Source organism: Linepithema humile, chromosome 4 (assembly GCF_040581485.1).
Source record: "Linepithema humile isolate Giens D197 chromosome 4, Lhum_UNIL_v1.0, whole genome shotgun sequence".
Taxonomy (NCBI): Eukaryota; Metazoa; Arthropoda; class Insecta; order Hymenoptera; family Formicidae; genus Linepithema; species Linepithema humile.
Window position 1 is genome coordinate 6,495,564 of NC_090131.1, and position 24,862 is coordinate 6,520,425.

Consider the following 24,862-nt stretch of genomic DNA (forward strand, 5'->3'; position numbering starts at 1 on the left):
TCGCCAGATTCACGTTAAAATTCGAACGAAATCCTAAACACTAGAACATGATGACCAATACAGATAGCTGCGCACGCTCGCACCAGATTCGTCAGAGAGGTATTTCTTCCTCTTCCCAGCGACGAGTCCGACAGTGAAGTGCGCGATATCATGCCATACGTGCCGGAATAAAAACTTCCAAGATTACGTACATATCCACGCGCGTGTATAAAACGCGCACGCATTCGCACACGTCATAGACACACATACATATGCATGCCTTTCATACACGTGGCTAATGATGGAACGCGCCATCTCACTTTAGAAAAACAGTCTTCTACCTGCGTTCTTGCCTACCTGATGTCTGCCTAAGCGTCTAAAGTCCTTTGCCGGTGATTGCGTGAAGTTTACAGGTAACGAATAATACAATTCGCAGTGAGAAATTTAAATAAATTGTGTGTGATCGAAACTGTTCGAGTTTGGAGTTCTGACAGTTCGATTGATGATCGAATTGATTGATCGATTACCGATGATCGGAGATTCGACTGTTTGGATAGTGTCAATGTTAAGAAGAATTTCGGTGAAAATAATATTTATTACACAAAAAATTAGATTTGTTCTTCTGTTTATTTTCTTGTGACAATATATTACGTAGCGTTACTATCTTATGCACTTGTCAGAAAATCAAAATCTGCTCAAATATATATCTTAACCTATTAAAATAACCGGTTGAGAGAGAATTTTTGTTTTGCGTACAAGCTGTGAATTTAAATTCAAATTAAAAGTAACAGTCAGAATTAACGAAAGGATGGAAATATTCGAACTTTTCGATCACAGAAAGACCAGAATTAATAATACGTAACAAGAATTTTATCACTGGTAATTCTATTTAAAGTAGTCATTGAACTTTCATTCATAGTTTGCGAGTTGAAGTATTTATATACCACAGAATAGACAGAGAGATTTTATTACGCACTTGACACAAATAAAGAGAGCAGTTAGAAATGTGTGCTAAATCGATTTTATTAAGCAAGTAAATTGAAGTCGAATAATTTTCAACAAAGTGATTACATTTTATTATTATTTTGTACTTGTATAAGCTCGAAGGTCTTGGGATAATAATGACACGCCTAGCCACGTGAAATGAACGTTTGAAAACAACTACATAAAGTCTGGAATTTCATGCATTAGTTACGCGATTCAATGATAATCTACGTAAATATCGATGATCAACTAAATATAATGTGATCAAAGAGTGAAGTTACGGATAACGTGCTGATAAGAATAAATGATATCTCTGTATACGAATGATGAAGGATAAGAACGTTAAACGATAAATTCCTACGTTTGATAATTTGTTTTAAAATATTACGAATCGAATCACGCGATGAAAACTTTACGACATTATAATAACTCATTATCGTACACATAACAGTGAAGCTATTATAAATTATATATAAGTTCGCTTAAGGCGATTGAGCTGTAAAATATCGTGAAGTATTTGTTTAAATGTCGCAAAGGATTGGCTGTACTACTTGGCATTGTCCCAATTTCTTACGAGGAAGAGTAGAAATAGTGTACTTTTATAGCCACTTAAATGTTCGAAATAGAAACGGGACTTGTTCACGCACAATCGCGTCATTTATCTCTGAATATAGATAAAAATATAATAATTATGATAATAATGAAATCGAGTGATTTGGTGCGATTGTAGTTTTCACATTTCGATAATGTCATTGTTTCATTAGATACTTAATAACTTATATGATTTTCTTGCTTGTAATTATTCTGGTTGATATTATTCTTCTTACGTAAAATATGCGAGTTGTTAAACGAATAACGTATCATGCTTAAACATACGCAAATCCATTAATACTTGCATAAAGAACGAGTTATAAGAAGTGCTAAGGACGAAATTACAAAGTTCATCTTTTATAGATTAAAAACAGACTTTGAGTTCACTTATTGCTAGCCGATTTGTATTCACTCAAATGTCAGATACGAATGATAGATACAGTCAGCATAATCTATCCTCCGGAAGATCTTAATATCGAGCAGTTCTTAATATCGAGTTTTGTTCGACTGATACAGAAATACAGTGTGAACCGGGAAGGAAAGGATCAAGTCTATAATTATTTGAAAAAAGTACTTAGCAAGTAACATGGAAATTTTTGGTGTTAAATTCGCGCCGTTAAATATACCGTTGGAAAGGAGGCTGCAAACTTTGGTCGCCGCAACATGGATGTTTTTTACTGCTTTCGGCGATTTTTTGGGATTTGTCTTAACGGCCTATTTTCTATTCTACACGCAAACGTTGCGCTACGTTGTGCTACTGTATTTCGTCTGGATGTATTACGATTGGGACACTTGCAACCGCGGTGGTAGGAGGTAATACAATTCTACTAATTTTTATGTCAATTTTGAAGTAATAGAGATAGAGTCGATGTAAAAGATACCATAGATAAATAGAAAATTATTTTTTGACAATACTTTGATATATTTTTTTTCTTTACACAGAACAAGATTTTATGCAAGACCGTTTATTTTTAACATACTACGAGCTTACAATATCGGCAAATTTCTAGAAAATTTAATAAATTATAGTACGATTAAACTAGAGACAAAAAGAGGGATTTTATTGAATTCCATTATCGCGCCTAAATATTTTCCTAATCGCTTTGATTCGAGATAATTGCTTAAAGCAGTATGATAAAGATACACGAGATCAATTACGATACACATTGTTTTTTTATGATTTGAACTGTGATAAAAACTTACGAAAATAAAAATTTAATGAGAGATTTTTAGGAAATGTCTGTATCTCATGTTTTTCAGTTCATTCCTGTTAAAGTGGACGAGAAACAACGTATTATGGCGTTACTTTTGCAATTATTTTCCTATAAAGTTAGTGAAAACGGTTGATCTGGACTCCACGAAGTCGTACCTTTTCATCTGTGTTCCTCATGGTATTTTGTCAGTGGGATTTGTGGGTTCTTTCGGGACAGACGCGGTAGATTGCAAAAAGCTATTCCCCGGAATGGACATGCGTCCAATTACCCTCGAGCAACATTTTAAAATACCTTTCATGAGAGAATATGCTTATTCTTTGGGTAAGTATTTATAGCAGTTCTCACTTGTATTCATTAAGTTTCTTTTGCGCAGCGAGTAATAAATCAATGGCAGAAACGAATTCTTTTATTCTATTTAAAACGAATTCTTTTATTCTATTAAAAACAAAAAACTAAATTGCATTATTTTTTATTAAGAAAGTTTTTTTAAATTTTCTTAAAGATGTAATTTAATCATTACAATAATTTTTGCATTACAAAGAAATATAAGATTAAAAAGATTTTTTTAGAGAGCAAAGGCAATACTATTTTATATGTAAATCTTTAATCGACATTATATGTCATGACAATAATTGAATAAGTAAGCTATTATTAAGTATTATAGCATTAAGAACTTGGTCTAACGACAAAAATACACGCAAATAACGCAATTAAATTTTTTATAGGCGCCTGCTCTTCTAACGCGGAGAGTATCGAGTACTTGCTATCAACACCGCCGGAAAGCCCGGACACCGGAAGAATTACAATTCTCATTATCGGCGGTGCTTCTGAAGCGATGGAATCGAGGCCAGGCGTTTATTGCACTCTTCTAAACAAAAGGAAAGGCTTCGTAAAATTGGCGCTAAAGCACGGGTAAGCGATTACTCGCTTTTATTTTTGATAAGTACTATCGCGCAAATATGACTCACAAGGAAATCATATGCAGCATGAGTTACACTTATGCGGCTTTTAATCCAATTTCAGCACGCACGAAGAAAATTTGTGCTGCAATTTATTCCGATTGTGTACTAGTTCCTAGATCAGAAAAATACGGAAAAATACGGAGCATAATACAAGAATTATATCGCGTGCAAATACGCGATTTAATTTTAATCCAATTCTGTAATACAGCACCTCGTTGGTTCCTGTTTTCTCCTTTGGCGAGCCGGATTTGTTCAATCAGTTGTACTATCCAGAAGGATCAATTGTAAAACGCATCCAACACTATATTCGCAATATCATAGGACTGGCACCTATTATATTCTCGGGTAGAGGATTCTTCCAGTATTCGTTTGGCATAATTCCGCAACGATCACCCATCACCGTAGTCGGTAAAATTCTTTTTAAACATTCGCAGTCTGTTACATACGTTAACATTCCATGCAATGAAAGAATCAAGAGTCTTGGTATCTTATTATTATTGTTATTCTGTTAGAATCTGTTTTATATTTTATATTTTCTTATATTTCAGTTGGCGATCCTATCGAGTTACCGAAAATAGAGAAACCCACGACTGAGCAGATTGACGAATATCACAAAAAATTCACAGAAAGTTTGATTAATCTCTTCGAAACACATAAACATAAATACATAAAAAATGCGGAGACCACTAGCCTGGAGTTCTACGGATAACACATATAGGATGATTTAAATTCTAAATTAAATGGTTATTTCAGAATTTGGATTGAGGGAATCGTGATTTTTTGTTGGATGTAAGCAAACTTTTTTTACACATTTATTAAAATATTTTATAGATTTTTTATATTTCATATAGATAATAAGTATCGAACAGAAGATATAAACACACATAAAAATGTTTATTGCATTCAATTTAGTAACATGATGTCACCATCATCATCTTCTATACAAATTAAATATCCAGCATTCCTATATCGTACTAATCATACGTTTTAATTAATGTTAATGATCTCTTCAAATGTTAATAATCTTTCTTCGAAAAAAAATTGAATTTTTTTGCAAATGTTTATGATATAAAATTAATTTGTAATGTGACCTATGCTCAAGTATTTAATACGTGTAGTGTATAAAGAACTGTAGAAAGTTATTTTTTAGAATTAATTTTCGATTGAAATAATTGGAATAATTGCACTAATTGAATAATTTGATTCGATATTGAACAATTTTTGATAATAAAAAAGTCATGATTGATTACTAAAATTATGATTACTAGATCATAATTTTATATGTACAGATAACTTTATATGTATGTGATTAGATCAGATTAAAAATAGAGGGTGCTACAAACACTGTGATTTTCAGAAATATATAATCACATTGATTATTAATTGCGTTCTGATTATCGTTAAGTCATTATTTGCTGATAATATTTTGCAATCGATAGTGTTTATATAGAACTTTATATAAAAAGAATAATTAAAATGGCGAGAATTAAAGCTCCAAAACTCCAAACACTTGTTCTTAATACCTGCAAAAAATATTTCCTTTTATAACGGAATATGTTTTATTGCTTATTTATCGTACCTTATTTTGCCACTCTCTGTGAGCTATACAATCGCGAAAACTCATGCGTGTGAAGTGCACACTGGAATAAAGCGGTACCCAACAGTTGGGAATGTATGTGTACAAAAAATTGTCAAGAAATTTCCGAACAAGGAAAGATTTTTTCGTCACTAAGTCCCTCATCTGGAAGATTGCAAATGCGCGTTCAGATTATCCTTGAATTTAACAACAAAATATTTGGATAAGAGTAGACAATTTCACGAGTGTACATATATACCTCAAGATAATTATACATTGCCAGATCGCATATGGCATGGCCATCATCGCATCGTAATTCCGAAAATTTCGGCAGAACTTTAGCGAAGTCCGAATTGTAACGTTCCATTAATTCATCGAGCAACAGAATATCTTCAAAGCCCTGATAAAAAGAGAAAATATTGCAAAATTAAATACAGTGATTATGTATTTTGTGACTATTTTTTTCTATAAATACTGTAATGTCACGACGAGAAGTCATTAGGTTTTCATATCGATCTGATAAAGTAACTTACTGCGTTCATTCCTTGAGCGTAAAAAGGAACCATCGCGTGAGCAGCATCGCCAACTATAAGAGCAGTTTTCCCGACGTGATAGGGTTTACACTACAAGATACGTAAAGAGATGCTGAATCATGTTTATCTACGCAACTGAATTAATGAACGATTATAGAGTATAAGAAAATTGAGATTAACCTTCACCGATATTAACGTTCGTGGTTCTTGCGCGAAAAATTGTTTTATTAAATTCTGCTTGCCGATCAGCCGCAATAGATCCGGAAAATGCTCAGCGTAAAAAGTCAACAACATCTTAGGCGTCTTGAGCTTTTCGAACACGGAGAACGGGGCGAATAAATTGCCGGTGAACGTGCGATCCTCGTTCGGTAGCGAGGTCATCATAAATTCACCACGTGGCCAAATATGCAGATTATTACCATTCATCGCAAACTTATAAATTGAAAGTATCGATAAATTTATATAATAAAGAAGTAACTTAATTTAATTAATAACTGGATCAATTATTTAATGCCTATTAGTTTGATAGAATTTGCGCAGTGTATTCAATATTCGTTAACTCACCTCATTCTTTTTTCCAGACGGCACTGAAATTTCAACGTATCCATGTTCGATGTATGTTTGTGCATAATTAAAGAGCGGTCTCTTAGCCATAATTTTTCGCACTCTCGAGTACGCGCCGTCGGCGCCAATTATCAGATCAGTTTCTACGTCTTCTATCGCTCCCGTTTCCATACTAAAATAAATCGTAATCAATCAGAAAAAAATCGGTGTTTCGTCGTTAATTACTTACTTTAAAAATTTCATTCGTCCTTTTTCCAAGTCGGCATCCACGAGTTTTCTGTTGAAGTTGAGTTGCACCTCCGGATACTCTTCCGCGGCTATTGATAAGATTATAATTGACAAAGTGAGACAAAACTGTTGCTCATTTTTAATTAGATTATGTGTCAAATTAGTTACCCGATATCATGTTCGCGACATAAGACCTTATAAAAAAAGCCGGTAAAATGAGACACGTGAATTCTTGCGGCTTCACGCACAACGCGTTGTCATTGGATATCAAGCAAGGTAGGGAACTTTTTCGAACTGAACTAACTCGCACTCTGTCTTATTTGAATAAAATATATTTCAATAAATAAGATTTGCTTAAAGAGAACAATAATGAATCAAAATATTATCTAGAAATCAAATATCATTACAAATATTTGCTTAAAATAAACAATAAGTATAGAATATAATTTTTTAAGTAAAATTTTATCTTGGAAAAAAATTATTTTAAAAAAATTAAAAATATTATTTTTAAAATTAAGAAAAAAATCTTGTAGCATTTCTTTTTCGCATTTCTTGTCGCTGTGAGCATACATCTGCATCATGTGACGAAGTTTATTTGTAATTCAAATTCATATTATGCGAGCAATACAGAAAGCAAACAACTTACCATCCAACAAAACCACGTTGAGATGTCGTCTACTGACAGAATAAATACACTAAATACAAAAATAGCGTATCATGTTAATGTGCGTAAATGCGTAAAGCAAAGTTATGCGCGGGCATACGATTGAAAATAATAAATTGACGAACATACTCACATTTCCTTTGACACTGTCATAAAAAATTTCTTTCAAATTGCCATTCTTATCGTGCAACATTCTGCCACGCATACGACTACCGTGACATTTCACTAAAGCGTCCTCGAGACCGATCGCTCTCAAAGCTTCTCGTCCACGAACTGACAGGGCTAAATTGATACTCTGACCGAGCGAGTTTTCCAGTCGTATGTCTAAAAATTTTATTACCGTAGGTTGATTATTTAATTAATGCAAATTAAGAAATTTAAATATTCGAACCTCATCAACGTGTTAAACTGAATACATTAAGGGAAAAAAATATGCAAACATAAATCGCAAAGAAATATTTTATGACTTAGGATATTGCATTTGTTGAGTGGCAAAAATAGTGACTTCTAATAATAATAAAATTAGCAATCTGATGAATATACATGCTTAGACTTTGACAACTTAGATTTTCAGCAACTTTTACCTGACCGATATTCATAGATGACTACTCGATGACCTCTTTTAGCGAGGAAACACGCAGCTAATGCTCCAACCTACAACGAAGGTAATCGCATTTTTTTCTTTCATATTCTTACTCCCCGAAATAGAAAATAGGATATTTATTCCTTCGACGCACTCCTTACATTGAAATAAATACAAAAGAAGAATAGAAAATTTATTGTTGCACCTCTGTTGCAACCTGCTTATAGGACTAAGATCTCAACACTCAATATGTAAAGACTATTTGTTCTTCGCTTTTCCACCTCGTTCCTTCTACGTGGACTAGTTCTTTATCATCAGCAAATTAATACAATTCTAACTTTTTTATTATCGAACAACAATTTAGTTGGAAAGAACTATTAACACGTCTTCCACATCTTTTACTTTATGTAACCATTGCGAGCGAATTTTACTTTTTATTAATGTACACTGAAGAAGGCCTGATGGCAGGCAGAAACGTTTGTAAACAATTTTAAACGAATATATTAATCTTCGCACGAAGAACTAGCATTGTGGCTCTTTACGCTCCTACTGATTTTATTTGATTCTGTTAATCACTAGAGCCTTATATACTAATTAATTTAGAAAATTTATTCTTTGCAATTTCACGCACCAAACCGCCCCCGATAACGGCGATACGCGATTTTCCTTTCACTTCTGCCATATCTATTCCGTGGTGTACCGCGGCTATCGATCAACTGTATAGTAAACCATCCTCACGCACCCCATATATATACACCTCTCGCACCTCATATATATCGATGTCTAGATTTAACACAAAAGTAACTAGTAAGCCGCGCAAAGAAATTATTGAGACAATTGACACTGTTAGAGAATTTATGTATCTCGTAGTCTGCTCAAAAGTTCTCGAACAAACATTCTAATATATGTTTTTTTAATGATATACTTTATTTCTCTTATCAACTTTTTCGACATCAATCTATTCCCATAATCAAGATTGACGTTATCTTGACGCGACTACAAACTTTGTTCTCGGCAAACTAAATATATATGAAGGTAACTCTGCCTTCATATATATTTAAATTTGTGTATTTTATTTATTTATGTGCCTCAAAGTTTTCGAACAGACACGATGGATTTTCGTAATTTCGAGATATTCGGATAAAATAATGGTACTAATTAATTATATCCTCATTATTAAATCATAATTTTTGGCAAGCTATTCTTACGCATTATATAATTCTATGAAAAAAATTAATGGTTTTAATATCGCGAAAATAAAAAAATCCAAAACAAAGAGAAAAAAGAATTTTTAATAACAGAATTAATTGTTTGCAGGCCACATAGGTGCAACAATTCACGAGTAAAGTGTACCTTGAATAATAAAGCAGTATTCAGATGGAAATAAATAAGAATAAATGCGTGTAAAACATTGTGCACACATTTTCGGAGTAAAATGAGATAAAAACAATAAAAGATTTTTGAATAATGTAAATATTTCTTTAAAAGATGACCTCTCTGGAAAAATTTTAAGCTGGAATTATGCCTCCCTAAGGAATCGTTTTATATGTACAAAAAGGTAAAGAAATTTTACTGTGTTATAATAATTGTATTATCTGATTTTTGGTAAATCGAAACACAATCGATGAGCGGTTCATTCATTTGCGGAACGCGGATTGTATATGCATAGACAACAACGAAGCTCTTACTCTTTGTTGTCAATTCAATTTTGAAAAAATTAAACCAAACCTGACATACGATTCACCAACAGATCGCCAGAGATGCATGGAAAGAGTGGAATGCCACATAAAGGGGCGCGACGACGTCACCGTCGCCGTCGACGTCGTCGACGTCCTCTTCGTCATCGCCGTCGCCGTTTCTCCCTGCGTGGCCGGCACTGTCCGAAAAATCAAAAATAGCCGAATGTACGGCAGTCAGTGCGGCGATGTCGACGGCGAACGACGTTTCGGCGGTACGGTACGGCCGATGGTGGTGGTGCTGGCGAAGAAGAAGGCGGAGTACTGCTAACCGCGGCCCTGCGATGCCGACGACGACGACGAGGACGGCGACGGACTATCCGGGGACGACGATCGTCCTTCTCACCGTGCTGGCGTTGGTGTCGGCCCTCCTGGGCCACGTTGACGCCGCCGCAAGGACGAAAGCCGAGGAGTCGGCCTCGTCCCGCGGCTCGGCCGGCAGGCAAAAGGAGGCCGAGCCGGTGATCGAGGAAGTCACTGCCAAGCAACTCGAACGGCTCCTCAACGAGAAGGACTTTGTTGCCGTGTATTGGTGTAAGTGCCGCCGCTGTCGCTGCTGCTGATCCTGTCGCTGCTGATGTAACCGCGATCGTTCGATCTTATCGCGTTCGGACCGCGGCGTCGCACCGCGATCGTCGTGATGAGCGCGTCTTTTCTGGAGCGAGTAGCGCGCGACAGGTATGGCGCGATCCTCGGATTCATGATACGCGAATTCATCTGAGAAAGAATTTTTTTGCATTAATAATTTATAATGGAAAATAGTTCAGCTTTTACAATGAGTACGCGAATCGAACGTGCTCAGGAATTATGTCAATGCCGTGATGTTTTTTTTTTTTTTTTATTCATTTGCTAAAAATGATGATGATGGAATTTCTTATAAAATTGCGCGGCGGTCGCGCGAATGGAACTGTGCGAAATATAGAGCTCCCCGCATCTAAATTCGTATCGACATCGAACTCACGTTTCAAATCGTGCGGTTTGGCACTTGAGCGGGATGCTAGACGCCCCGCATGACTCGCCATTCTTATTTTCCTATCCGCGCATAAGAAAATGACAATACATAAGCATAGGCATATGTGCTTTTGATAAAAAAAAAATTTTTCCATCTCAAATCAATGATGCGATACCACTGCAGGCGATAATCAGTATTTGCATATTATTCAATAAAAATTAAACAAAAATTAAAAGTTTACTTATGAGATATAATATCTATAAGTGATAGTAAATGATTAAAACCAAAATGACGTACGCAATAGTGTTGTGATAAATAGAAAGCAACACAACGTGAAAATCAACAGCAAACTAATAAAATATTCAATGTAAAATCTTAACTCGGCGAATTATGATGCTACAATGCGTAGTTTCTTGAGATGTTTTTAAAAAGCAAGAAATTTATTTACTGATACTAGATATACATCTATCCAATCGGGTATCTTTCAAAGTTTTCCATATTCATTTCCCAGTAAAATTAATTGTCACATTCGACGCACGGTTTTCTGCGATCTTCCTTCGCTCGTTATGGCATTAAAGTGATTTATTTTCGTTAACCGTGAAAACGCATTAGCATTTTCCGGGCTCACGTATATTATATAACGCGAGTGGGTGTCGATGAAAGCCACAGTCCGAGTTACGGAATACCGTTCGTCATTGAGACCGTTCTATATGCAGCAAATAAAAGAAGCAATGCTAAGCGAGAAGTACGGATTTTTTTAAACAATCACGGCTTCATAAGGCATTACTTTCCGGTATTGTTGATGTGCACGCTTCACAAACGATAGTTATACGCCCGCAAATTGCCCTCACGTGAGAATTAACAGGTATTAAATCCTCTCCTCCTGCCAAGTGCTACGACCGCTCAGTAGGACAGTCTGTCTCGAGGTAGCCCGCCGAGCTTGCTAGTCTAACAGACTAACGCTTCATTTATTTTCAGTGTTATAACGATCTTCCGCTAATCGCCCATAAAAACTATCAAAATAAATCAAACGGTTTCCATTTGGAAAATTTGTTATTGCATCGATATTGAATTGTCATATGCTGAATATATCGAAGGTCATATCTCATGTGGCAGCAAGCCAAATGCACGCTTTTCGAAGCTGCCGAAAGGTAATTGATGTAAGAGAATCTTCCTTTTTTTTTCAATGGACAAATCAAATGTCTGGGAATGTCTCTTTCTCTTACAAGGATAAATTCACGATCTTAAGCAAATCTACGTTTGATCAAGTCTTATAAATGTGTCTTTAGAGTATTCGAAGTACTGAATCACGTGGCTTTAAGGGATGGAATTTTAAGTACTGTACTGTGCGAGTTTCGAATTAAAATCGGGGAAAGACAGGTCCAGAGCGTTTGCTTGCTTGACTCAGGAAATACATATAGCGAGAACTGACTCATTAGCGTGACGCATAGCAAGATGCAGAAGTGAGCGGATGATGATAATGTTAATACGTGCTCTGCGTCGAATTTCAGATGCGCTTGTAATACTATTTTTGTAAAACCATGTTTGTGTCAATCGCTGCGCGATTAAGTGCAATTTAGTGCGCAATCGCGCGAAGTTGATAAAAATTAAAAGATATAAGCTTGCTCTCGTAAATTATATTTATGCTTGAATGAAAATGCTTGCAGAAAAATTGAAGATCGCGGAACTTTAAGAAAATGTCAATAAAAAATCGAAAAGAATATAAAGAACGTTATATATGGCGCATATATCTTGTAGGCGAGGCAAGAGAGAGCGAGATTTCCGGAACGACTCGAGATCGAATTCCTGACAACCTGTTCGCCGGTCTGCGTATCACTCGCCTGAGAACCGGGCACGCTTGCCACGATTTTCTCTTGAATCATCTTTTCGTAATACCGCGTGATATAATCGATCCCGGATTTTCGGCCGCTACAGCGTGCGTCGTGTCGCGGCGGTAAGCACAAACTCTTTACCGCGTCGACTCAAAATACACTGTTTCTCGAAATTCAATATTCTCTGCAGTTTCAGTCGCGCGTACAACACGACACAGATGCAGGATGAAGGGCGGGTTGAATCTAAATTGAGATTACAATAACACGCGTGACATAAAGCCACTTGTTGCACCGTAACGGAGATCGGGCTTCGGACTTTCCAACACTATCGCGCCCTCGCGATATGGAAGATGCGGTCCAGGCGGAATCGAAGCCCGAAGCGCATTTCTAGAATTCAAGATTAATCTTCGCGGACGCGAAGGATGATCGTCGGTAGATTTCGCATCGCTTCTTAAATCGCGCTGTAGCAAGGCTGGCGCTCCGGTGGACGCCGCTTTTAGCACACGTTGGAGTTATTTTCGCGCTTTACCACTGAACCCCTCTCGGCTATCGTCGCCGCTGAAAACATAATGCCGTCCCAGCCGCGACCACCCTGCGCATCGCAGATCGCGTTCGGCTCGTCGTCGCGAAACGTAGACCTGTTCGCCGACCGCTATGAGACTCGAAATGAATATCGAGCCGTATCGAAGCGATCGGAGGACCCCGGAGGACCCGCGGAGGACCCGGACGAGCTCGCGTGCCGAGCCTATTTCCAGACGCCGCGTCCTCGGTTCCGCCTGTGCGCCGTCGCCGATGGATGAAATTTTTTTCCTAGCTTCGTAATTACACCGGGCTTGCGCTTACTATCTTAGGATCGCTTAAAATCCCACTACTTGCTTCCATGAATTATCCTTTTCTCGCGATCGAAAAATCGAAGCGAGAATCGTGAAAATTGTTGAAAGAGTTATTGGAACGTAACGGCGGGATCGTTTCATAAAATTGATACTTTCTGAAGAATTATATTTCGAGAGCCGGAGAAGGAAAGAAGGAGGACGGTTATCGAAATACGATAGAATCGACTGGCGAAGCGTCGGAGGACCCAGACGACGAGCTCTCGCGTCGAACCTATTTCCAGCTGCGGCGTCCTCGCGGCTCGTGTCGCCGTACGCTTGTGTCGAATTCTTTTCCCCTAGATTATCGTTTGGTTTATATGAGTTAAAATGATAACTCGGGATCATTATTGAAGAATACACATGTTATCATATGTCGCTGTTTGAATAGAATCGTAAGATAGATCTATATAAGTTTGATTGGAATATTAATATCGTTAAATATTACTATTTGTCAAAAAATCTAGTGCTAATTAATCCATTGATTAATATTGATTAATATCATTTAATAGCAAATAAAGTAAACACAATTATTTGATTATGTTTAAAAAAAATAAAATTAAAATTTGCAATCCTTTAAATATCGCTGTTTAAAGATATCTCGCTGAATTAGAGCAACCGTGTGACGTTTATAAACATATTTTTCCTGAATTAGGTCATCAAAAGCGACAAACGTAAGCAAATTGAAAGCTGAATGTTAAGAATCCTAATATTCGAAATAATTTAATTGCATTGTATTTATATGATCCGCGGCAACAAGATGACTAAAAAAAAGTGTGGGAGTTAAATCTGATAAAATATTTGAGAGAAAAATGATTTGATTAATTCTGACATAATATTCTTAACTATTCTAAATTTTTATTTTTTATCGCATTTTTTCGACGAAAACGAAATTCATACGATGCATTCTTAATGTAACGATAGCGTTGGTGGCTCAGCGTTTCGAGAGCCCTAGACACCCTTTCGGCCAGAAATCTAAAATTATTCATATCCGCTATGCGGGATGTTTCTTCCGCCTTTGCGTCACGCCGCTGTGAAACACTTATTCCGCATGTACACATGGCCCATTTCCTAGAACCGTCTGGTCAATGGATTTACAAAATATATGCATATATGTATAAATAGATACTATATGTATACATACATACAATACATCATGCAATTTTTTCTTTATTTTTGAATTGTATAGTCTTTAAAAATTAGTTTCTACATTTTGCTAGAAATGCAAAATAGGAAGCAATTAAAAATAACTTTTTTTAAACTTTGCTAATTTAAATTATCAAATGCGAGTGACAGCGAGAAAGTGATTTATCTCGACGTACAAGAAAAGTTGTAAATACGATTTTCCGCTTCTGACATTGTAATTCAATACAGTTACAATGCAAAATTAGAAACCTATAAACCAGAAGAACTCTGCAGATCGATTCGATCGTAACTCACGTGCTTTTTTTTAAAAAAAAAAAAAAAGAGATGTCTCTTCTACGCTTGCGATTTTCAAAGCGTAACAGCAATTTGGGCCATTGCATGGGCGGCTCGAGCTCCCGTATAGATAAATTCGCGCGAGTGAAGAACGGCTCACGAATAGAGCGGAAACATTCCACGCACGTGCGACGATTAGTCTTATTCGATCGCGAGGCGCGCTGCCGTGAACATTTTGTCTTCTATTTCTGGGGGAAGGTTATATCAGCAAAATGTGTTTAATAACGGACGCAATTCCATAGCGATATTGATATCAATTTGAGAAAATATAATAAACGTGCAAATTGAAAGAAATGTAAATGGAAACATGTGATAGAATAATAACGAATTGATTAGATTCCATTTTATTGTTATCGCAGAATTTGAAACCCCAAGCAAGAAAAATAAACAATTCTAATCGTATTAATTAAATAACTAGAGGGAAAAAATAATTTATGATTTTTTGCTGTTAACCACGAAATATCTTCGAAACAATCTCTATTCGAGAAAAGTATACATGTTCGTGTATCCATATGCGATACAAACCGAAATATACAGTGATGATTAGCGCAATTTATTTCTACGTTTATGCCTCGTACCGGCGGTTTGTTTGCACATTATATGCCTGGTGGTTTATTTATGTTGTTACTCCACTTTACTTGGGAGCGTCTCGTTATTTCGGCGGAATTTCGGGATTGAGGCAATGTATTTCCTTCCACTCTCTCATATCTCGAGAGGAGTCTCTTTTGTACTAATCGGATTTTCCCTACATGCGCGCTTAGCGGAAAACAGCGACGATCACGAGCCAAACGTGTGTCCTAACGGCAAGACACCGCGGTCCGTCTTAATTTACATACTGTCGGTCGTTACTCCACATAATTGTAAACGGGAGCATCTCGAGGGGCGCCCTTGGCGGAGATATCCGCGGACAACGGCGACGAAGACGAGAAGCCGACGACGAAGGCGGTATGGGCGAGGCCGTTCGTTCTTGTATTTTTAGTGGCTCGTAAACCAGGCACTGGCCGTCGTTCGATCTCGTCATCTCTCTTCCTCGTATAGCGGCGGCGTACACTGTGCGATGATCAAATAATGAGACTGATTTTACTTTAAAAAAAGGACTTTCTACAATAAAAATTAGTGGGCGCAATGTGTGTCACACACACATTAAGACACTTTACGATTCCTTCTGCAAATCATTCCCATCGTTAATTAATCATATTGCTAGCAGAAGAAATGTATTTTTTATGAAAAAATTAATTTTTTTTTATAAATGGAGAGTAAAGTGATGTTTTTATAATTGTTGCGGCTTTTTGAAGTAAAATCAGTTTCTTTAGTTGATCGTTAAGTTGTGTATGACACGCAGTTTTTTTAACGTGATTGTTTTTATCCTTTTTCCGATTCGTTTGTAAAAAAGCATTTGATTCTTTATCATCTTTACATGTTGAGAAGATGGAGATGAGATCTCTGAGCGCTTACCGATTGGAATCAATTGATAATCGTGAAGATTTATTACATTGAATTCGCAGCTGATCAATCGAAACTAATCCGAATGTCGAGGTCAACCAACAAACGCCTCCAATATACCATTATTCGCCAGAGACAAACGTAATTTAGTTAATTGTCGCGCCTCATGGCAACTGCCGATGCGACGACGAGCATAATAATTCTAAAAGCGCACCTGTCGTCTTCACTCGCAGGCAATAGCGCAAACGCGAAGTGCTGCCTGTTGTTGTTCGTGAAATAATTACATGTGATGTTGACGAATGCATCTCTCATTTGTGCGTGACATTGCATCCATTCGTACATTACTGCCCATTTCTTTTAGAAGATAATTTTATACGTTTAATTCGCACGGTTTCCACTCCGCGGTGACAGATTTGCAAATGATTCCAACGCATCGCATCGTATTTTCATTCTTCTCTCAACAATTTCGGCACAGCGAAATGTAAAACGGATGAGTGATAAAAATATAGGCTTGTTTACAACGCTGTACTTTATATTTATTCGCGCGATGCCCTGCATTTCGTCCCGTTTCGCGGTGATTCTTTTCGAGAATAAAACGAATGAGAATATCATATTTTTAAACTTATTCCATATAAAATTATTTTTAGAAATTCGGCGCAAAATAATGATGTTCAATAAAAATCAGAAATCTCGATCAAGCTATGTGTAACTTAGCCGCCGTGATTCACCGCTGAAAGTTCCTTGATTGTGAGACTAGCTGTACGTGGGATTTTCGAATGATTCACTCAATACATTTTCAACTTACGAGACACAAAATCCCATAAAATATTTTGTTGATCGCTAATCGGTAAGCCAATTGATCGAAGACAACGATTACTCGTCCTTTCCGCGAGCATCTGTTCGCCGAACCTTTTTTTATCCGTATTCGCTAATTGGGTTGTCGCCCAATTTCTCTTGACTTTCGATTATTACGGCAGCAATCGGTGGACACGGTCCAATTTATCTGGCACGACTTTTCGAGGATTCCTTCGTTCTGTCTCTCTCGCATATCTCATTCTCACCTTGTGCCTCTTAGTCAGACCATTCTGCCAAACGTTTCGCGGGGGTGTCCGTTAACCAAATGCTATTGCATTACTCTTGGTGACGGGGAAACGAAGAGGCGAAAGAGAGACAGAGAAAGACAGAGAAAGAAGGAGAGAGAAAGAGAAAAAAAGGAGACTGAGAGAGAAGAAACGAAGAGAGAGGCAGATATACATGATCGCACAGAAGCAAAGAAGCGTAACGAAAAGAGAGGCCGCTTCCACAAACGAATACAGATGCAGACAAACCGAAAGCGAGAGAGTGAGAGCCGAGAGCGAGCGAGAAGACAACAGAAAGAGAGGGGAAGAGAATCGGAAACCACCTCTCCTGTTTCTTCTAGCTCTATTCTGAGGAAGTCGCCACCAAAAATGGCGGGGCGCGCGAAACGTGTACGCGAGGATGCGCGCGGCATTGCTTCGCTGTCGTTATCATCGACGTTACCGCGAGGTGTAATCGAGGTTCTCGCGTGATGCGAAACGCGACGGTGGTTGACCAAGAGCGAGGAAAACCATCGCGGGGGCAAACATCTCGATAACTATAGCCAATGATTGTAACCCAACACCTGCCGTCGCCGCCACCGCCGCCGCAGTTGCCGCAGAAGCAGCGGTTCTGCCTCTACGCTCGAATGAAGCGCAGCCCGCCAAGAATGCACGCGACTGCCAAGGCAAGAGCGATAAGGATAAAAATGCGCAAAGAAGAAATATCGATTTTCTCTCGCAGTCACGTGAAGCGTCCGCTCGAAGTGAAGCGAGCACTCAAAATAAAGAGCGGAATGTAATTCAGTTTAATTTGTGCCAAACGTTCAATTTATATATTTACATATTTTCACTTCCAATAAACATCTCCGTGTTCAGTGCACTTAGCACTTTCTTGAAATTCGCTTAACCTGCCCAGATTTCAATCAAGTTGCTACACTTGCATTTTTAGCCGATAATTACCGCGCATTTCTATATCCTTGCTTCTTATCATTCGCGATGCTGCTTTCCTCGATTAAATAATAATTATATGATAATGATTTCTTTATAGACGCTCGGAGTTGCACTACATGCGACAAGGTCCTGGCCGAACTGGAGAAAATCGACGACGATACAGACCACTTTGGAGTCGACTTTGTCAAGATCAACGATAAACGACTGGCAAAGCAATATGGTATCAAGAATTTCCCGGCTCTTACGTATTTCCGCGAGAAAGAACCAATTATATACGATGGTAAGTTTTCTCTTCAATTGTTTGCAAAGTTCTCCGTTAATAAACGTCTAAACGCAAAATAATTTGCTCTAAAGTAATGAATAATAATACAAAATTTGTTGATTTGAAAATCAACTGCGATGCAATAAGATAATAAACAACAGTACTCATCTTCTATAAATAAGTCATTGTGTAATCGATTGTATCTAACAAAACAAAAACATGTTTTTTTCAGGTGACCTGATGGACGAGGAAAATGTATTGGATTTTCTCACGAGTCTGGAAGCGATGGATTTACCGGATCGCATCGAAGAAGTTAACGCAAAAATCCTGACGAAAATTGTCGAGGATACGGACTTCGTGGCGGTTCTTTTCTGTAAGTTATTTTCTTCTACTTATAAATCAATAAATTATACTTCGGAAGATCGCACGCAATTATCCGGAACACGTTCTCCGTTGTTCTCCAATGTTTAATGTATTATTTCCAGTAAAATATCGAGCATGTTGTCTCGCTGTGAAATGTTTTCCAAAGAAATTCCATGTAAAACGTAGGATATTACTTTGAAAAATTAAACAAATTGACGACATCGATAAAAAGTATCTGCATTTTTAGATACAAGCGTTTTCCGGATTTTTTTCACTGGAAATTGAAGGATTTTATATCTACATGTTAATTAAAATATAAAATAATAGAAAATAAATTATATTCCAAAGTTCTTACATTTCTATATTTAAAAAGAAAATATTGTAAAAATAAATTTGATAAAAAATTCCAATTTTTCAGTACTTTTTATTGTAGTCGTCGAAGTGTTTAATTTTAAGAAATCAAATAGAGACAATTTTAATAAGCAGTAAAATGGTAACAGTTAAAATAATCAAATTAGGAAATATTATTTAAAAAATTGTTCTCTCTGCGGAACCATAAAACGCTCCTCACGGAATTGTTATATGTAGGACGTAAAAAATAACGAATACACCAAAAGTCTTGGTGTTTGAGTACAATAATTCCCACAATATAAAAAAAAGAATTGAGAAAATTCAGAGCAAAGTGGTCGCTCGCGCCTAATTAGACGTCCTCAATTCTGACCTAAAATAAGTTTACGGATTTTTCAAGTAATGACAGAAACATGAATATTCCCAGGATGTGATTGGTCTCAGCTGATGCTTTCGAAACAATTTTTCAAAGTAACATAACACAATCCGTATACCTCGTGAGATTCCCGCTCGTTCGAAACCTAAGCTCCTGAAACTAAGTTCTAGGCTAGTAATCGTGTCAGTCGGCGCCAAAAATCAACGGATACACAGCAATGCTACGTAATGTACCCTGACCTCCATCCATACATCCTACCGTTCATTTAACTCGTTAATATCCGACGTCTCACTAATCATTTGTGTACGTCTCGTGTGCGACGAAGTTGTGCTCGTTATAAAAATATTGCGATTAACTTTTCCGTGAATTGATTACAATTTCAAGGACTTCCGCAATATGCACGTTTATTTCTAAACAATAGATTAGTGAAATGGCAGTTTTAACGAGACGGCTCAGATCTTTTTCCGCCGTTATCACGAAGTTCTTCATTGTATTTAGATGTACAGAGTGTCTCAAAACAATCGTACGACCTGTTAATAGCAGACTTCTGAGGTCATTTGAAGACAAAAATTTTTATATCAAAATGTCGAGGTACGATCAATCAGTGCTTAAGCGCGTGAATCTTTTACAATCTGATTGTCAACTTTAAATACTTCCCATTTAAAAACTATTTTGACTTTTTGGTATAAAGATTTTCTTTAAGTGATCTCAAAAATCTGATGTTAACGGGTGATACGGTTGGTTTGGCATATATTGCACATGCATTATCGTGTACAGTTTCATGGTTCTTCTAATTTCATAAAGAAAACTTCAGAAAGAAATATTTTTTTCTCGTTGTGTCTAATGATCGATTTTACCAACTAATCAAATGTTAAAACATAACATTCTGTTAATCGAGAGCAATAACTGTTCTCTGTACAAAGTGTACTGTCTATATCGGTTTGTCTACCTTTGTAAAGTCTCTACTCTCTATTGTCTCTACTGTTTTTGTCTTTTGTTATTGTTCGTGTCGATGTTTATCGAGTTCAAATATCAAATCGCAAAGTGAGAAGCTGGATCGATGTAGCAGATCCATTATCGTAATTTACAATTTCACATTAATAAAAATAATAAAATCGTCATGTAAGGATAAGTGATCATGTCGCTCACTTTGCGATTCGATATAACATACAACATACTTGTAAATAATACATATATGTGAAAATTCTTGTGTGTGTTGATACGGATAGGTCCGGACACGGAGCGGTGTGCGGGCGCCGGTTCTAGTAAGTACATATTTATAAGAGATCGATGTTTCTCTCCACCTGTGACAAAGCATCTACACCCTCATGCTGCTTTACACACACATACACACCGCTACATGCATCCAATTATCGACTGGCGCATTAACGAAAGATCACTTTGCAATTGCCACCATCGCAATGCTTCAAGTGAATTTTTTTAAACGCCTAATCCCTCACTGCAATTATATTAAATTACAAGAGCGAAGAATCATACGATTTTTTTTTCGCTTCGCTAAAAGTAAATTGTTTTCTCTTTTTTTTCTCTCTTGTGCGCGAGGAAGTGATTTTTCGCGAGTGCATCATTCGGAGTGACGACATATTGAAACCCGTTCACCCTTGACAAAATGTGTTTCTTTCAAACACCTCCCTTAACTCTGCGTATTCATCGATTATTCAGAATTGTATCTATCGCATCATCCCCCTGCAGCACTTCGCTCCAATGTGTGCGCAACGACAGAGGGATACGGTGCGCGGAGAAAATCGGATGTCAATGGAGCGGCAAGGGCCTTTACATTTCACACGTTTCACTCTCGAACGTTTTTCGAACATACGATGGATACTCTGATGAAATTTCTTAGAAATTGTGTTTAGCAATTGATACGAATTAATCATGTAATTGATAAAGAATCGACTAACATGAAGCTTTCCAAGTTTTCTTCCGTTTTTTTTTTTTTTTTTTTTTATTATTTATTAGCGCTTTGAAGTATGGTTCTCTTGGCTAATTCAAATATTAAGTGAATTTTTAATCATTATTTGCATTCTGAGTGTGCACCAGTCAGACGTAGGAGATTAGAATGCATTATCCTTGTTTAGATTTAGAGCAATGTGTATCATAAAAAGAGTGAGAGTAACTGTGTATACTAATCCACTCGTGTCGACATTCTTGTTTCATCTGATTTAACTTATCTAAAGATGATTATTCATTATTTCAAGAAAAATGTACTGCAAAATGTCGCCATCATCACAGGTCTTTCGGCAACATCGTGAATAATTACCAATTTTTATATTTTATTTTTGGTAATGTACACACCGGACGTTTAGCGGCTTTGTTCATCGCATCTACCGGCTAGTAAAGGATGAGATAAAGTTCAGATCATAAGAGATCGAGTTTTCAATCATGAAAGGCCGCACGAAACGCGTGTGGACGGAAATAATCGACGCCCGAGAGTGGCGTTGGTCGTTCAACAACAAAAGGCACACAATAATGCATCTTTTTATTTTAAATGGGACAGACAAGCCAGACTGCAAAAAGTGTCTCAAGGCCCTGCAAGAACTGGAGAACATCGACGACGAAGCCGATCAATTAGGTATCGGCTTCGTAAAGATCGCGGACGAACAGCTCGCGGACGAGTATAATCTCGGTCCTCTCCCAGCTCTTGTGTATTATAGGCACCAAATCCCAATCATTTACGAACGTAAGTATGAAGGAACGTGAGTAATTTGTAGGGCGTATAACGTGACGCAATATTGTCTAAATCAAATTATGTAAATCTTAATCGTGATATAAAGTAAGTACCTATAGCAGTTGTACATCAGATGTGATCGGTAATATTTGTTGACTGATTTCAGATTAATTTTTTATGTACAAAAAAATGTTTTACATTTATTTCTGATAGCACACATGACGCTAAATGTTTTTTTCTTCTACCTCACGCAAATAATTACGTGAAAAGTTAATTTGAAAGAAATTCGATTTTTTTATGTTTGTAACAATTTTGGAAAATTCTATTGGCACCGCGTAATTCGATAACTAATGATTGAAAAATTGTCATCAAGTTTGTATTATCGAAATATAATATTTTATCCTACTTCAATTATGTGGAACAATATAAAGATGAAATTAATTCGTAGTACGTGCTCTTAGATGAATTGAGCAGAGAGGAAGATGTGCTGGAGTGGCTGGTGGCGAACAAGAGCACGGGAGACGAAGAGGATGTTATCGAAGATGTCACCGCCAAGACGTTAAACACACTGATCGGAAACATTGACAATCTAGTCGTTCTGTTCTGTTCGCATCTTTTACATAATCTTTGGCTCCGCTTGATACGTTTTCGTCTCGTAACGCGCTCTCGTGCTTGCAGACGATCACGGTGATGAGGACTCTATGCAGGTCCTGAACGAGCTGGAAAAGATCGACGACGACTGCGACAAGCACGGGATTCAGTTCGTGAAGATCGACGACGAGAAGGCGGCGCAGGAATTCGGAATCGACAATCTACCCGCGATCGTCTACTTCGAGAAACAGATCCCAAATATTTACGACGGTGGGTAGGTGGATTGAAAAAAAACACGGGCGAAGAAAGACGATACCTGTGCATATATATAAACGATGCCAAAAATAATCGCAACAAGATACACAGATGTAGACTAAAAAAAAAAAACAAAACGTTCACGTGAACTGATTCTTTCAAAATGAAATAACTCGATTGCAGGAGATATTGAGAACGAGGATGAAATCCTGGAGTGGCTGTTATCGCAGCTCGAGAAGGATGAGATCGAAGACGTCACCGATGAGATGCTGGACCGCCTTATCAAAGATGGAAAAACCTTGGCCGTGCTCTTCTGTAAGTCGTGCTAATCGATAAATATAGATAAAAAATAATTTTTCAAGTATATTTAATATCCATTTTTTGTTCGCCAGTTTTGTCTTATACGTCAAAAGATTTATTGCACGTGAGGAAATCAATGAAAACATAAATAAATAATTTGGGAGACATTTTTCGTAATGATCGCAGACGACAACAACGATCGAAAGTCGCAGAGGGTCCTCAACGAATTGGAGAACATCGACGACGAGTGCGATCAGCTCGGCGTGACGTTCGTAAAGATCGACAACGTGGAGGAGGCTAAGGAATATGGTATCAATAAAGTGCCTGCGATGCTCTACTTCGAGAAGGGTATTCCGATGGTGTACGAAGGCAACCTGGAGGACGAGGAGAAGGTACTCAAATGGTTGGAGCAACAACAGAAGGCCGACCAAATTGAGGATGTCACCGACGAGATGCTCGACATGGTTATCGATAAGATGCCGCTCGTAGCCGTCCTCTTTTGTCAGTAATATGCAATTTTTCTTTATATAAAAACGTTGTTTATGCTTACATTTTTAACTTTAAAACTTTACTGCTTGCTGCTCTATAGATGACAAAGATCAGAAGAAGAGTCAGAAGGTGGTGAGCGAACTGGAGAACATCGACGACGATTGCGACCAGCACAACATAGCCTTCGTGAAAATCAGTGACACGGAAGAGGCGAAGGAATACGGCATAGACTCGCTTCCGACTTTGGTGCTCTTCGAACGGAAGATACCACACATTTACGACGGTAAGTCTTGCAGAAAATTTGCGTAAAAAACACACACACGCGATAAAAAGTTGAAAAATATTCTTCCTGTTGCGATATCGTAGGCGATCTCATGAACGAGGATCAGATACTGGGCTGGCTATTGCATCAGAAAAAACACGCCGAGATCCCGGAAGTAACGGACGAAATGGTCGAAAAGCTCGTAGAGTCCGCGCCGTACACGGCAGTCCTGTTTTGTAAGCGATCGATTCGTCTCTTTCTACCTCCTTTTAACATTCTTCCACTGTTACTTGTTAGGTAGGTGCTGTTGTACGACCGCGAGTGAGAAGCGACCAGCGAATTGATTCTTTTCCGTAGATGACAAGGACGACAAGCAGGACATCCGGATCCTGAACGAGCTGGAGAACATCGACGACGAGCTGGAGAAGGAGGGCATCGTCATCGTCCGGATGGACAACGACGCCGAGGCGAAGGAATACGGCATCGATCATCTGCCGACCCTGGTGTACTTCGAGGACAAAATCCCGGCGATCTACGAGGGCGATTTGCTCAACGAGGACGAGGTCCTCGAGTGGCTGATACAGCAGAAGAACAGCGCTACCATTGAGGAGGTCACGGATGAAATTTTGACGGATCTCATAGACGATCACGAATACGTTGTAGTATACTTCAGTGAGTGAATTCACATTTGATGAATTTTTACATTTAAAAAGTAGATTAAAAAAATTTTTA

General features: G+C 37.6%; 3 protein-coding genes across 13 annotated transcripts in view; 2 read left to right on the top strand and 1 right to left on the bottom strand.

Moving 5' to 3' along the window:
• The first annotated feature begins 94 nt into the window (after positions 1-94).
• LOC105677647 (diacylglycerol O-acyltransferase 2) lies at positions 95-5,237 on the top strand. Its single transcript, XM_012376402.2, has 6 exons — positions 95-392; positions 2,071-2,367; positions 2,815-3,089; positions 3,494-3,680; positions 3,939-4,138; positions 4,279-5,237. The coding sequence occupies exons 2-6, from the start codon at positions 2,141-2,143 to the stop codon at positions 4,437-4,439; spliced, it is 1,050 nt and encodes a 349-aa protein (XP_012231825.1). The 5' UTR covers positions 95-392; positions 2,071-2,140; the 3' UTR covers positions 4,440-5,237.
• cn (Kynurenine 3-monooxygenase cn) lies at positions 5,119-9,581 on the bottom strand. Of its 4 annotated transcripts, none has more exons than XM_067353495.1 (12): positions 8,510-9,581; positions 7,880-7,949; positions 7,429-7,619; positions 7,278-7,326; positions 6,800-6,946; positions 6,633-6,720; positions 6,404-6,575; positions 6,020-6,148; positions 5,840-5,929; positions 5,566-5,706; positions 5,310-5,471; positions 5,119-5,253 (listed from the first exon to the last, which is right to left on the bottom strand). In XM_067353495.1, exons 1-12 carry the CDS (start codon positions 8,558-8,560, stop codon positions 5,185-5,187), a joined length of 1,359 nt encoding a protein of 452 aa, XP_067209596.1. In that variant the 5' UTR covers positions 8,561-9,581; the 3' UTR covers positions 5,119-5,184. The 4 variants fall into 4 exon arrangements, with proteins under 4 accessions (XP_067209596.1, XP_067209595.1, XP_067209597.1 ...); XM_067353494.1 differs by having other exon boundaries at positions 6,020-6,271; XM_067353496.1 differs by lacking the exon at positions 6,800-6,946 and having other exon boundaries at positions 6,020-6,271.
• A 221-nt stretch (positions 9,582-9,802) lies between these two features.
• Positions 9,803-24,862, top strand: part of hlk (hulk) — a 31,108-nt gene continuing 16,048 nt past the window's right edge. For 6 of the 8 annotated variants that reach the window (XM_012376376.2, XM_012376378.2, XM_012376381.2 and 3 more), the window contains exons 1-12: positions 9,803-10,148; positions 18,296-18,478; positions 18,693-18,833; positions 20,777-20,812; positions 22,063-22,245; positions 22,695-22,838; positions 22,912-23,094; positions 23,263-23,394; positions 23,566-23,880; positions 23,969-24,151; positions 24,235-24,366; positions 24,488-24,802. In XM_012376376.2, coding sequence (XP_012231799.1) covers positions 9,803-10,148; positions 18,296-18,478; positions 18,693-18,833; positions 20,777-20,812; positions 22,063-22,245; positions 22,695-22,838; positions 22,912-23,094; positions 23,263-23,394; positions 23,566-23,880; positions 23,969-24,151; positions 24,235-24,366; positions 24,488-24,802 — 2,293 coding nt within the window. Of the gene's footprint in view, positions 10,149-17,489; positions 17,934-18,295; positions 18,479-18,692; positions 18,834-20,776; positions 20,813-22,062; positions 22,246-22,694; positions 22,839-22,911; positions 23,095-23,262; positions 23,395-23,565; positions 23,881-23,968; positions 24,152-24,234; positions 24,367-24,487; positions 24,803-24,862 lie in introns of those variants that run through there. The other 2 variants (XM_067353476.1, XM_012376377.2) reach the window with 2 other exon arrangements.

What these genes read in the sequence shown, in the direction of transcription:
- cn (XM_067353494.1), bottom strand. Translation starts at nt 8,560, where the DNA reads ATGGCAGAAGTGAAAGGAAAATCGCGTATCGCCGTTATCGGGGGCGGT. An exon ending in TGTCGCGAACATGATATCGG is followed by an intron (nt 6,721 to 6,799) that starts GTAACTAATTTG and finishes TCTTATCAATAG; the next exon opens with CCGCGGAAGAGTATCCGGAG. An exon ending in ACAGAGAGTGGCAAAATAAG is followed by an intron (nt 5,254 to 5,309) that starts GTACGATAAATA and finishes TATTTTTTGCAG; the next exon opens with GTATTAAGAACAAGTGTTTG.
- LOC105677647 (XM_012376402.2), top strand. Translation starts at nt 2,141, where the DNA reads ATGGAAATTTTTGGTGTTAAATTCGCGCCGTTAAATATACCGTTGGAA. An exon ending in TGCAACCGCGGTGGTAGGAG is followed by an intron (nt 2,368 to 2,814) that starts GTAATACAATTC and finishes CATGTTTTTCAG; the next exon opens with TTCATTCCTGTTAAAGTGGA. An exon ending in ATCACCCATCACCGTAGTCG is followed by an intron (nt 4,139 to 4,278) that starts GTAAAATTCTTT and finishes CTTATATTTCAG; the next exon opens with TTGGCGATCCTATCGAGTTA.